Source organism: Pygoscelis adeliae, unplaced genomic scaffold (genome assembly GCF_000699105.1).
Source record: "Pygoscelis adeliae isolate BGI_AS28 unplaced genomic scaffold, ASM69910v1 Scaffold127, whole genome shotgun sequence".
In the NCBI taxonomy this organism is placed as follows: domain Eukaryota; kingdom Metazoa; phylum Chordata; class Aves; order Sphenisciformes; family Spheniscidae; genus Pygoscelis; species Pygoscelis adeliae.
This window is the reverse complement of record NW_008825208.1, coordinates 6,526,219-6,539,368: the sequence shown is the minus strand read 5'-3', so window position 1 is coordinate 6,539,368 and position 13,150 is coordinate 6,526,219. Positions and strand designations below refer to the sequence as shown.

Below are 13,150 nucleotides of genomic sequence, written 5' to 3'. Positions count from 1 at the left end.
CAGGATTCGGCGCTCCCGCCCCGCCCCTCCGCGCCGCTCGGCTGGAGCCCCTCGCCGCTGCGCCCGGCAGCCCAGCACCTTGATGGAGAGGGAAGCTGGTGGTGGCCCGAGGTGACGTACGGCTGAGGAGCGGGCATCCCTTTTTGTTTTGCCACAGCTGTGAGGATGGTAACTTTCAGCAGGCCTCGTAGCTGGGATTTAGATTTTCTTTCCTCAAATAATCAGTTTTCCTGAGTTAAGAGCCTAAATTGAGGTCTTTTGGGGCTTTAGCATTTAAGGAGTATAATGCTTTAGCGTGACTCTTAAGTGTAGTCCGACATGCTTTGTCAGGAAGAAGTTATGTTACAAAAAAGCGCGTATGACTCCAGGGTGACTCTAAAGGTTATTCTTAAGTGACTAGAATCTGAAAAAGGATTGATCGCAACTGTTGCTGTTTCAAGCTAAAAATTTCAATCGGAACAATATAAATAGTATTACATATTTTAAGCAGTACACATGCTGTATTTGGCTTACGCTTTGTAACAGTTGCCACATTGATGAAATCCGTAACAGAATGAAATCCAAGCTTTTCTTTAAAAGGAATATGTTTATCTTATCTTGTGCCTGTTTTGCAGATATTTGTGGGGTTAAAAGATTTGAACTGCAGCTGAATAAAGCTAGGGCTGAAAATTGAAGGATGGCAGCAAATCCTTCAGGACAAGGTAGGTTTTAATCTCGGTATTGCAAGGGGAAAGACTCTGTGCAAAATGTCAGTGAAGTCACCAAAACCGTAAGTTTACTTCATGGAAAGAGCAAAAAGGGGAAGAGAGGCAGGAAGGTGGGGCTGAAAGTAGCAGAATGTGAGCAAGACTTCTGGGAGAACACGCACACGTTAAATGGTTGAAAAAGACCGCTGATGGCTGGGGAGCTCTGAATTACTGTTCACTCCTTTATGCTCAGGTGATGAAGTACCTATCATGCCTGTGGTGCTGTGGTTATTTCCTGAAGCATATTTCAGACACTTAAAACGCTTAGCATTGAACATGACTTGCAGCTCTTGCCCTCAGCGTCAGGGAACAGCCAAAAGTCCTATATTCCATGTCGTGGGGGGAGCAGCAAGACCCAGGCAGTAATAGCTGTCAAAGATAGATAGCAAGTGGCCAAGCCTGGGAGGAAAAGCCAAATAAAATCGTAATGCTAACTCGGATGAAATGTTTCTTTGCATGATGACGGATCTGAATTGCATGCGTAAAATCGTTCAAGATGTGGAAATGGTCCATCTGTCTAGCCGAGGCACGTGCATTAGCGGGAGCTGAGGGTCTTGGGGGTGTGTCACACGGTAAATGGAGGAGGGGTCTTAAATCGCCCTCTAGAGGTGCTTTCCGGAAATCTTAGTGGAACTCTGAGGCTTGTCTTTTCTACCGGAATTGCTGAGGAGAAAGAAGCTTCTCGGGTATGGCTCTTCACTTACTGTTTATGAGAAATGAACGCAGAGTTCAGTTTCCCAGCAACCGGATACTTCTTCATGCACATCTGCGTGTGAGTGTCCTTATCCAGGAAAGCAGTCCCGCAAAGCTGGGTGTAACTAATTCTGAAGTGCTGATACTTTGAAGGAGTACCAGATCACTTGTGTGGTTTCCTCCCCTTCCCCCCACAACAGCCCTCTGCTTTCAAAACAAGTACAGAAGAAATGTGTTGGTCCAAAGGACAGATTATACCGGCTACTTGACGAAAAGAAGGTAGTTTTTGTCATGCTCATCGAGCTTCTGTAAAGTGTTGAGAGAGGAGTACTGCAGATTGCAGATAGTTGTCTGTCTGCAAATTTCAACTCTGGGAAGTTTTTGGTACGCAGTGGTAAATCTTGCTTTATTCTATGAATACCAAGTCAGCATCATTGAAAGGAATACAATGTTGTCGTAGAGAGTTAAAAGCTACTTTTTCTTATGTGAATTTACTGAGAAGTAGGATGAGATTTCAGTGCCAGAATGCCTTTGCTTCCCTCCAAATTCTAGAGGCTTATAATGTAATAGAGCCTTGGAATCTGCTTTTATACTTTGAGATACCCTTTAGAGCAGCCTGAAAGGAACTGTTTAATTATCATACGAAAACTATTTGCACTAAGCAGGCAAGAAACACTACCAAGTTTAATCACCCAAATGAGCCTATGAATAATACACCTAGGAAAATTAGAAAGGAACAGGTAAATACGAGCAACAGTTTAAGGCCTCTAGATCTTTCTCTTGGCCAGATGCAGTCTGCTAGTGAAAGTGCTTGAGACAAATACTGCATTTTCAGCTTGCTGCATGGCACACGTATTGGTACCGTTCAAGCAATTCATTCTCTCATTTCCCTCTTCTTGAACAAAAGGAATAGGGATTTACTGAAACACTCACTGAAAGGGTTATGAATGGTAGCGCTTACTCAGACAGAACTGTAAGGATGAATTAAACATTAGCCTTCCAACAGGTAGACTGTGCTCATAATTTTTTGTACCGAGTTGTTTCTTTCCCTTTAATCACTACCGAGTATTTTCCTAGGAGCTAATTGAGTTTTCTGTTAATTGCAGACTCGGACTACAAAGGTTAAGATTTTGTGGACTGGACTTCCTTTAATTCATTGGACTCTTAGGAAAGCACTCTTGGTTAGAATTTGAAAGATAAGGAGCTGCCTACGAGTGCAGCAAAGCCAAATAGAATTGAACGAAAGCCTTACTTCAGGCTGTTAGTACCACATGGAACTGATTGCACGAGATTGATTACAGCATTTAGAAGAAATGGAAAAGCTTTTAACATGCTGTGTATTGTCCACAAGATGAGCTCATAGACCAGACTGGTACATTTTGGTGTGTGTGTGGGGGGGGAATCAGCTTCTAAATTACAGAAAATACTTTCAGGTGCTTGGTAATACACTGCTTCTGCAGCAATACTTTACAGTACTTACACAACATGCATTAATAAGGCTGCTCTTGTAATGCTTGTGCTTGTGCACAGCAAGGCCGGAGCATACCTTGCATGTTACTAAATTAAAGACTCCATGTGTGAGTTCTCCTAGAGGAAGGCCTCTGAGATGGGAGAAATGTGACTGCTCGAGAAGGAACTCTCCTTTTAGGTCCCCACAGGTGGAAGAAATACAGGTCCTGCGACAGACAGGGCTGAACCTTTCAGAAAAGAAAAGTTCTGGTACATTGGAAGAACCAAGCTCTTGAATACGTACAGAATTCTAAGCTTCAGGCTGTAGCAATTCTACAAGGTCTCTTTCTGTCCTGGCGGTTGTTTTATCCTTTTGGCCTAAAGGTGCGTGAGCACATTCATGTAACACAGTCTGACCAGCTAGATTTCGCATTCTGTTCACCAAGTCTATGTTAAAAAGGAAGAGCCTGCTGTTCTGCATTGAATTATGTCATCATCTGCAAACTTTGCTGCTCTGCGTCTCAGTCTGATCTGTGTGCAAGCATAGCACTTGAGGGCTGTAGCCTGTCTCTTCCCTGGAGAACTTTGTGGCCATAAAGCAGTCAATGACTTACATTCAGCTATGCATGTAGCTGTTTTCTGGAGGGACAGACAAAATATATTAATATATATCTTCTAGTAATTCAAGTTAATTTACTGAATTACCAATATGCCTTTTGTTTCATTGTCACACAACATATATGAAAGCATATCCGAATGTAAATTGTTACTGAAAAGAATTGATGTACAGCAGACTATTAGATGATGTTTTGCCATGCCAGTAGTCATAAGCAGAAGAGGAAATCAAAATACAGTTACTCCATCCTTTTTCCCAAGCGTTGCATGTTTGATAAGGTCTTTAGAGTCTGCTTTTTAAGAGGTTGCTGCCTCGCTTCATGAAGGCTAGAAAGCATGCACTTCAGTAAAGAAATTGCTTTCTGAATTGAGCAGGCAGAACAGTGTGCAGTGACACATGTATAGACCTTGGAATAGACATCCAGCTTTGAAACCATTTTTCCAGGTAGAAGTGTATCCTGAACACAAAGTGTCAGAGGACTCTTTCATGCCATTACACATCTGTGGACAAATGATAAATAATGCATATTAGAAAAAACTTAAACATACTGTGAATTCGATCAGGGAAAAGATAAGAAATGAAAAGCAAGAACTTTGAAGTAGATAAAGGTAATACTGTTTCTTGCCATGCAGAGTTAACTAGTAGATCTCACGGACATAGATATCAGTGAGGTAGGGTGGTAGGATTAGGTGTTAGGATTAGGTTAAAGAGCGAAGTTTGCTGTGAGCTATTAAAGCTACCAGTATCGCTCAGCAAGGCTTCAACTTTCCCTAATTTTCTACCTTTCATATGCAAAACATCGGTGCAAGTAAACTTTTAGCTCCTCCACAGAGCACATTAATACCATGCTTGATGTCAGAAATAGAGGTGTCAGAAAGAACAGGTTTAAATTTTAAATGTCCTGAATCTGCTACCTTAGAGAGTAATCTGAGGATCCAGGTGCTCAGTGTGACATTTGACACTGCCATTAATCTATTTAGCTGCCTTGAAAGGGTCATTTTGTGTCAGGATTCTTGTGTCTGCAAAGCAGAGAATATTGATAAATTGCAATACTCATGAACTGTTTGAACTCAAAATAGTAGTGCAACTCAGCCCAGTTAAGGGAAGTCTAAACTTAAAGCTTTATTAAGAAGTTGCTGTGTTTGAAAAATCTACACTTCCTTTCACAGGTAAGAATCCAGTCTATACTAAGGATGGCTTTTTTTTTTGCATGTCTGCATTTTTAGTACTTGAAAGCAGAACAGACATATCAAATTTACAGATGAAAATTTACTTTCTTTATAATTGAAGTAGGAAACTTCTGTAGCTGTTTCAAGTTGGTCTTTGTGGAAGCACTTTGGGGTCCTGGGCAGGGAAGAATCTAAACGGAAGTCTCGCTTATGTATTGCCAGATGCAATGGATTATTTTGTAAGGATGCCAGATTTTCTCTCTAAAATGGATTTCTCATGTCTTGCTCTCTCCATTGTTAACTTTCAAATGAACAGGTTTTACTTTGCTTTTTAAAAAAGTTTAAAATACCTGTAGGAACTTCACATCGCTCAGCTGAGGAGCACTAACATGTATGTGTTGGATATCCTCCTCCATTTTCTCAAGTAGGCTTTTTTCTACTTACCGTTAACAAATTCTCTTAAACAAATTACTTTTTCAGTACAGCAGGTTGCTGATGGGCACTGTCTGAATTCTAGAGCAAAATACTGCTACTCCCCCCCCCCCCCAAAAAAAAAAAAAAACCCCCCTTACCTGCTCTCTCCATTGTTAACTTTCAAATGAACAGGTTTTACTTTGCTTTTTAAAAAAGTTTAAAATACCTGTAGGAACTTCACATCGCTCAGCTGAGGAGCACTAACATGTATGTGTTGGATATCCTCCTCCATTTTCTCAAGTAGGCTTTTTTCTACTTACCGTTAACAAATTCTCTTAAACAAATTACTTTTTCAGTACAGCAGGTTGCTGATGGGCACTGTCTGAATTCTAGAGAAAAAAAATGCTCCCCCCCCCCCCCCCCCAAAAAAAAAAAAAAATCCTCTCTTAGTAGAGGGATAAGAAAAGGAAGAAAAAATACTTGGGTTTCTTTTGAATCCCTCTAGAGTTTCTGCCATAAGATACTCTAGCAAGACTTGTACTAAAATAGAAGACAGTGATAATCTTGCACAGTTTGATCACAGTTTAAAAACAACGTTTAAAATTTTATTCTTGCATGTCTCAAGCCTTTCTGAATCATACCATCTGCTTCATGATAAATGTAAGAATATCTAGTCTTTATTTTTAGCTGACAGCAACTTATATTAAAAAGTGGTCTCCTTTTTCTTGCCTCAGTCACCATATTGTCTGAATTCCAAGCATGCGTTTAGATTTACGCAGTTCGGAATAAACAAGCACTAGCAGAAGGCTGCTGAGTAATATGTCAAGTATTAAGCTTTTTGGCTGAAAACGGTGTAGAATGAGCATACAGACATGATCAGTTTAGCTCAGACCCTCTTAGAGGTACTTCAGTCATCCTATTACAGCATTGTCTCTAGAATTTACAAGAAAATAAAGTCTGGGCTACCTGCAACTCAGAAATGTTGAATCTTAGCTTGTTAGCAAGATCTCTCAGCCTTTTTATCTCTTGGAGCACACATTCATCTGTGTTTTAATGTTTCAAACTCATTGCAAATGCAGGGTGTTCAAAAAAAGATGGTGTACAATACCTAAAGAGCAGAGAAACATCGAAGACCTGAATCAATACACTTAAAAAACAGAGTTTAAGTGTAACTAATGCCATGTGGGAAGGAGATTAACAGACGGGAAAATAGCAATTAATTAAATTTAATTTAAAAATCTGTTAACAAATGTAAAGATGATTATGGGTGATCTTGCATAAAACCACAGTAAAATGTAATCAAACGACTGCTCCTTTGGAGAACTCTGAGGCTCAGGGGTGCGTATGTTAGGCATAGTAAAAGAAAAAGGTGAGGGTTTGATAGCAAAGCAGTACAGATGCAAATTATTATTTAGAGTTGAAGGTTTCTACCTGATAATTGTCTCCTTCATTGAGCCATGCTAATGAAGGGAATATTGGATTATGTAATTGAGCAGCAACAGACAATCTCTCAACAAGAATGAACTTTTGAGTGCAGCTACTGAAAATAAATTTGAAATCCTTTTACTTTGACATTCTAATGCTCCCCTTAAGAGTTACCATGTCTAGCCTTCCTAACAGCTTGTGGGCTACCGTTTTTTAGTGGTGTTACTAAAACAGCACTCAGGACGGGGTTAGGGGCACAACACACAGCAGTTTCCAATGGGAGTAATACTGACTTTTTGTACGGAGGAAATAAAGGACGTAACTTGACTTTTACATCTTTTTTTATGACAGTGTAGTGGCTTGATATTTATAGAATAGCAGCAAATTAGAGATTAAAAAAAGTGTATATTCTTGACATGAGGAGTGTCCTTAGTGGCATAGAGGCCTATAAGAGTCAGCTCTGTAGCCGTTGTCCTCAACTGTGCTGTACGGGCATTCTGGGCAACAGCAGGGACTTGTGTATCTGGTTTATTTGGTAGCTGTGATAAGATCCCTTACCATATGAGAGTCCTCTGTAAGTGCAGCAGTTTTGCCACATTTTCATTTAGAACGCAACTTTGAGAATACACAAATAGCTGGTATTTTAGGCATTTTCTAAATTCCCTCAGTCACTCTACTTCCAGACTCCTTCTCTAGTATACAAGGTCCCTTTGGGAGAATGATGTACAGAGCAAATAAAGGCTGCGTTCTCGTAGTGTGCCCAGACAGTTTAATTTTGTTTCTCTATTCCAGCATTGTGGTCATACTCCACTGTGGTCATACTCAGAGTAAGGGTAGTGTGTATATGTAAGGACATCACTATATTAAAACCAAAACCTTTCTGCATAGATTGAATAAAAGGTGGTAATTTTTTTATATAAGCACATGTGCAAGCTTAGTGGTTGTCTCATTCTTACCTGTTACATATGTAAAACTTGTGTTATAGTTTTGAGTTCACTGGCATGAGAAATTAGGCCCCATGAGTATGTTACTCCATTATTATTGACTTGTATGTTCAGTGACTGCATTTTAAATCTAGAACCTGGTAAGTTCACTTTTTTTTTGAAAGGGAAGTATTTGATCATGTACCTTGTTCATAGCTCCAGAGCTGGCTTGGGAAGGGGTAGGATCTAACTTGAGACAGAATTCTGTAGTTTAAAATGTATTAATATGTATGATAGCTTAAGGAAGCTATTTCATGTTGTAAAATGAGAAAAGGAAAAATGAAACCTATTTATTAATAGCCTTTCAGATGGGTGCAAAGCTTTGAAGATTAGTGTATTCATCATAATGTCATATTGTATAGAGACTTTTAATTGCACAAGGTTAGAGTTGGGCCATAGAAATCAAGTAAATCTCTCTAATATTTTTCTGTCGTTCCCACCAGGTTTCCAGAATAAAAATAGGGTTGCAATCCTGGCAGAACTAGACAAGGAGAAGAGAAAGTTACTTATGCAAAACCAGTCTTCCACAAATCACCCTGGAGCCAGGTATTTTATGTTCTTAGACCTGTTTGGACATCACTGATTACATCAAAGGAAAAAAAAAATAGCAAGTGAGCTGTAAACTTACATAAACACTTACCAGAAGCGTTTTCTGACCATCCTCAATAACCGGTCAGAGAGACCTTGCACTTTAGGAACATACTAGTATTTAAAACTGTTTACAGACCCTGAATTCTGGCTTACATAATTTCCATTTGAGAAGGGGAGAAGCAGATAGGCTTACTTAACTGTATTAAAGCCAACCTTAAAGAAGAATCAGGTAGCAGGCACTGAGAAGGCATTTAATTATTAAGCTAAAATGCTCTAAAGAATGGAAGTAGCAGACCATTAGGTTCAGGGTACTGTGTTTAGAGAAGAACAGTTATAGCTGGGAGTGAGTTATCCTTGAAACTCCCTGTGTGCAAGACAAAGCCAGTTTATGTTACTGCAGATCTTGTAAAAGGCACTGCGTTGTAAGCATGATTCTACACCATAAGGTGTAATAATCTAACCTGAGTTTGGGAGCTGTCTCTGGGATTTCTCCCATTTAAGACAAAAAGATTAGATTTTTGCCATGAATCAGTAACTAGAAAATCACACACTGGTTTATGTGGAGAAATTGAGATAGTTGAACTTTTGGGTTAGCATGAAGTGAGTGCAGTGCCATATTCTAGACACAGTGTGTTACATGCAGTATCTGTACAAGAGTCAAATACTCTGAATACGGTCTGAGTGTTGCCTGTGTCTTTTTTCAAGGAGAGTCTAGGTCACCTTTAATTCCTTCATACTGTCAAAAAGCGTGCAGAATATTTGAAATAGCCTGAGTTAGATCTCTGAGTGACTCTGTATACAGTTACTATTCAAGCAAAATTATTGATTAGAGAAGAAAATAGAAATACACTGTTATGTACAACCCCTGACTCCTGGATACAGTATTCCCATACTTCATTGCAAGTCTGGCAGAGGTTCAGGGAGTGCTTGTTTGCTTTCTTTTTTCTTTAAGGAAAAATAACACTACATGCTAATGAGCAGAACTAGAATTTACTAATTTTGAAGGTGGGGATGGGGGGGGGACCTACAAAGCAGCAGTCAAACTCTCTGCTTTGGCACGATGGGCTGATGTGTGATTTTTGAGAAGCTGACAGTTCTGTGGCGGGGATGTTGTGGCAAAGGTTTTGGACCACAGAGTTGTCAGAAGTGAGACCACAGAAATTCTGCAAACTTGACAGAAAAAAGCGTGATGTACCTGAAGCACAATAGTGGCATGGCCAGCGTAAGGGTAAATGAGTTAATTGATTTCTGGCCTTGGCATATGGGAATCCTCTATCCAAGAACAGAAGACCTCTCTTGAAAAGTGTTGGCTTATAATGAAGCCTTAAGATTATCCACAGAAATCATACTGAATAGTTAGAGGGTACAGAATTAAAGGCAAAATAAATACCTTCAAAATAACTGAAAATATTATGTTTTAAATAAACAGTAGTACTCTTCTCCAGCAGTGAAGCTTATCTTAATATTTGTCATAAAATCTGTTCAGAGGATCGTTACTTAGCTTTCATTATGCATTTAGGTGTGGATTTGGCTAAAGGTCTTTTCAGGAGCATGGCTGCTTTAGAAAAAATGATTTACTAAATCAGCTGTTGACATTGAAGCTGCTGGGAAAGGTCAGTTGATGAGTTTGCTTGGATCCCTTGTTGTCCTTAATAATTTTGTCTCTATGGCTGAGGAGACCTGGGCTTTCAGCACCAGTCTCCAGAGCCAATTTCAGAGGTAGTTGTGAATTATGTTGTGATACAGCTCTAATGGCAGTCCTCATTGATTTCATCTGGAGGACAGCTGATCATGTTACTTATATAGAATTGGGGGGAAAAAAAGTCTGCTTTTTATTTATTCTTTTTTGGTTAACAAGGTGGACAAGTCTTAAGATACAAAAGCCAGGAAAACCTATTTAGAGATTTTAATTTGAAACCTAATATATGCTGCTTGGCGATAGATAAGCAAAATCAATTTTAGGTACTCTAAGCTATCCTCAGAGGATCATTGTTTCAGTTACGTCAATAGGAAGCTCCTTTACCACAAGCAGTGATCTGCCACCCACCTGCTGAAGAACTGGTCTTATACTGCAGACTGCAGAGCTCTTGTTAGTGCTTCTGTTTATCACAGTTGTTCAGGACAGTCACTGAGTGACTGAGTAATTAATGGTGAAAACACAAAGCTGTTGTTTTAAAAATTGCTGACATTGTTTGACGTTGCACCCTAGTGGTTCGACTGACTTCAGTGGGACTCCATCCATGAGCGAAATCCACGGCAGGCTTCAGGACTGTGGGTCTTCTGGGTTTAGTTTGGTATCAGTTGTTTATGCTGGGTCAAATGATATGGCTGTGGTGACTCCACTTTGCTTTTCTCTCTTATGTTAGCAAATAGTAATTCCAAACAATAGTTAACAATTGTCAAGCCATGAGTCAAATAAATCATGAGCTGTGGAAGTCATGGAATCTATGGCTAGAATGGCAAGGACACCATTTTTTCTGTGTTACGTATCATACCATCTTGTTCTTTTTTGCAGCATTGCACTTGCAAGATCACCACTGAACAAAGATTTCCGTGATCATGCTGAGCAACAGCACATCGCAGCACAGCAGAAGGCTGCACTGCAGGTAAGCTGATACAGTCAGGTAGAGTTTAGCTTGGCTCTGTGTTAGATGTGCATCCCTTCAGAGAGCAGTCCTGCACCTAGGGAGAATGAAAAGCCCCTTTTAGAGGTTAGGTTTCATACATTTCTGTATTGATCACAAATGAAGTTTCTTCTGTTATGATGAACACTTAAATCTACCAGCTCATTCTCCCTCGATATGGTTGTAAGAATGTAGCCTACAGTGTCATCATAGCTGTTTTGTACACCTCAGTCAAGAGTCAGTTTCACCATACTTCTGAATGTCTCATGGAACGTAGGGAGAACTAGCCACATGGCTTTCCTTGGTTGAATCAGAGTAGATGCCAAGTAAATACCCTGCAGTTACGAGTGACAGGGGTGAAAGATTTGGAAAAATTATTTGTACATTTACAGTCTTCTATTTGCTGCTATTTTGCTCATGTCAGTGAGGCTGATTTTGGTGTTGAAATTGGAAATTGAGCAGGAAGGCCAGTATACGGGCACCTGCCTTTCTGGCGCTCTAGACAGCAGGATTTATCAGTGAGCACAAGAATGGGAAAAACATTGAGATGCAAACTAGCAACCCTGTTCACGTATCCTATGCCTTGTTGTGTTTCTGTTACCCAGTAAAGGCCCCATATTGGTTCTCCTAAAATGAATAGGAGCAGAAGTGAGCTCTGGCTGGTGTCCTGTGTTGATCACAGAACATGGCAGGCTGGAAGGATCCTCTGGAGGTTTCTAGTCCAGTGCCCTGCTCAAAGGATGACTAACAGCAGTGCTACATCATGTTGTTCAGGGCATGGTCCAATCAAGTTTTGAAGCTCTCCAGGGATGGACTTCTCACAACCTTTCTTGGCTCTGAGTCTGGCTCTGTCTTCTCTATATCCCATCACTGGGTATCTGAAAAGAGCATAAGATCTCCCCTCAGCTTTTTCTTCTTACAAGAAGCTGAGTCCTCTCACATCACCTTGGACGTTGAGAGCTCCAGCCCAGCCCCCAGCTGTCTCTTTGGGTCTCTGTTGGACTCCCTCCAGTTTGTATCTCAAACCAAACACAGTGTCACAAATGCAGCCTCATGGGTAGCTTCCCTTGGCGTGCTGGCTCTGCTGCTGCTGATGCAGCCAACTGTGCTGGTAGCATTTATCGCTGCAAGGGCACACTGCTGGCTCAGGCTAAATTTTATATCCTCTAGGGCTTTTCCCTGGTGGTGGAAGGAAGGAATATGCAGGCTGTCTAGCTTACTGGAGTCCAGTCTTTGAACTGGGAAGGGCTACGTGTGATTTTACAAGGGTTGTCCAGAGCCATAAGCAGCAGCTGCCCTCCTCGGGTGAACAAGCGTATGTACATCACATGAGCAGAAGGCTGGTGTCCCACGTTGTCCAGGAGTGTGTCTGGTCACATGTCATCTGTACATGCAGCCTCAGGTTGCGTGACGCTACTGATGCACACTTCTGCCAGTCATATGTGGCAGCTGTCACATACCAAGACCTGTAAGTTGGTTACAGATGGAAGTGGAAGTATGGGGTCTAGGCAGAGGAGAGCCGTCAGGAGTTCATTACCACTCTCCCCACCTCCATGGGACTTGCTGGAAAAAGGAGCAACAGGGAATGGCCGAGTTAACTCCCTTGATGGGCCCTGTTCAGATGTGGCTGATCTAAAATGCTGGTTTTGAATTTGACTACCAGAGTTGAGGAGCAGACTGGGAGAAATAAATAATTAATGCTGCTGAAGCTGTAAAGTCTTGAATTATATCAGTGCTGCAGGGAGTTATGCTTTAACAAATGTTTTTCTCTTTCCAGCACGCACACGCACATTCCTCAGGATACTTCATAACTCAAGACTCTGCATTTGGAAATCTTATTCTTCCTGTCTTACCTCGACTTGAGGCAGAATGAGGAATGTTGTTTCTCAGAACTGCAAGGTCTGATTTTTGTCCATAGCAGGAACTGACCGACCTTTTAATTTCTCTACTTATCTTAAAATCTACTTTTTTCTGGATTTTTGTGGTTGCCTTTCAGGAGTGTGAGCTCTAATGATAAAAAAGCAATGTTGTTGAACAGCAATTTTTATCCTGTTTTTCTGTTCCTCTGTCAGATAAAAGTCAGACATAAGAATTCCTTGGTGTGTGAAGTGCATAGCGCTTGCTCTTCCCTGTTTCTGTGCTTCCTTTAAATAAATGTCCAAACCAGAATCATCAAGAGATGCACGCTCTGTCAGCATTTTTGTTTCTTATTATTGTGTACAGGTACTATATTTGACTTTAATGAAAGACAAAAGTTACTTTTGTCCATCAAAATAGACCTGAATTTATTAAATGCATCAGTCAGTCTTGGGTTGGTTTTTTTTTTTTCCCTGTATGCAGGAACATTGCTAGTGTACTATTTACTGTTGTAATATCATCTGGTCTCAAGTCCTTAGATATAGTGTGCCTGCCTCTTACTTTGTTTTGTGAAATATGAAAA

At 40.5% G+C, this 13,150-nt stretch overlaps 1 protein-coding gene across 1 annotated transcript; it reads left to right on the top strand.

Annotated features, from left to right (window-relative positions):
* The first annotated feature begins 6 nt into the window (after positions 1-6).
* INIP (INTS3 and NABP interacting protein) lies at positions 7-12,901 on the top strand. Its single transcript, XM_009328966.1, has 5 exons — positions 7-111; positions 615-701; positions 7,939-8,041; positions 10,602-10,692; positions 12,488-12,901. The coding sequence occupies exons 2-5, from the start codon at positions 677-679 to the stop codon at positions 12,581-12,583; spliced, it is 315 nt and encodes a 104-aa protein (XP_009327241.1). The 5' UTR covers positions 7-111; positions 615-676; the 3' UTR covers positions 12,584-12,901.
* The last annotated feature ends 249 nt before the right edge of the window (positions 12,902-13,150 follow it).

Excerpts from the sequence above, each read along its gene's own strand:
- INIP (XM_009328966.1), top strand. The coding sequence starts at position 677 with ATGGCAGCAAATCCTTCAGGACAAG. Across the intron at positions 702-7,938 it reads AGCAAATCCTTCAGGACAAG|GTTTCCAGAATAAAAATAGG; the intron begins GTAGGTTTTAAT and ends CGTTCCCACCAG. Across the intron at positions 10,693-12,487 it reads AGCAGAAGGCTGCACTGCAG|CACGCACACGCACATTCCTC; the intron begins GTAAGCTGATAC and ends TTCTCTTTCCAG.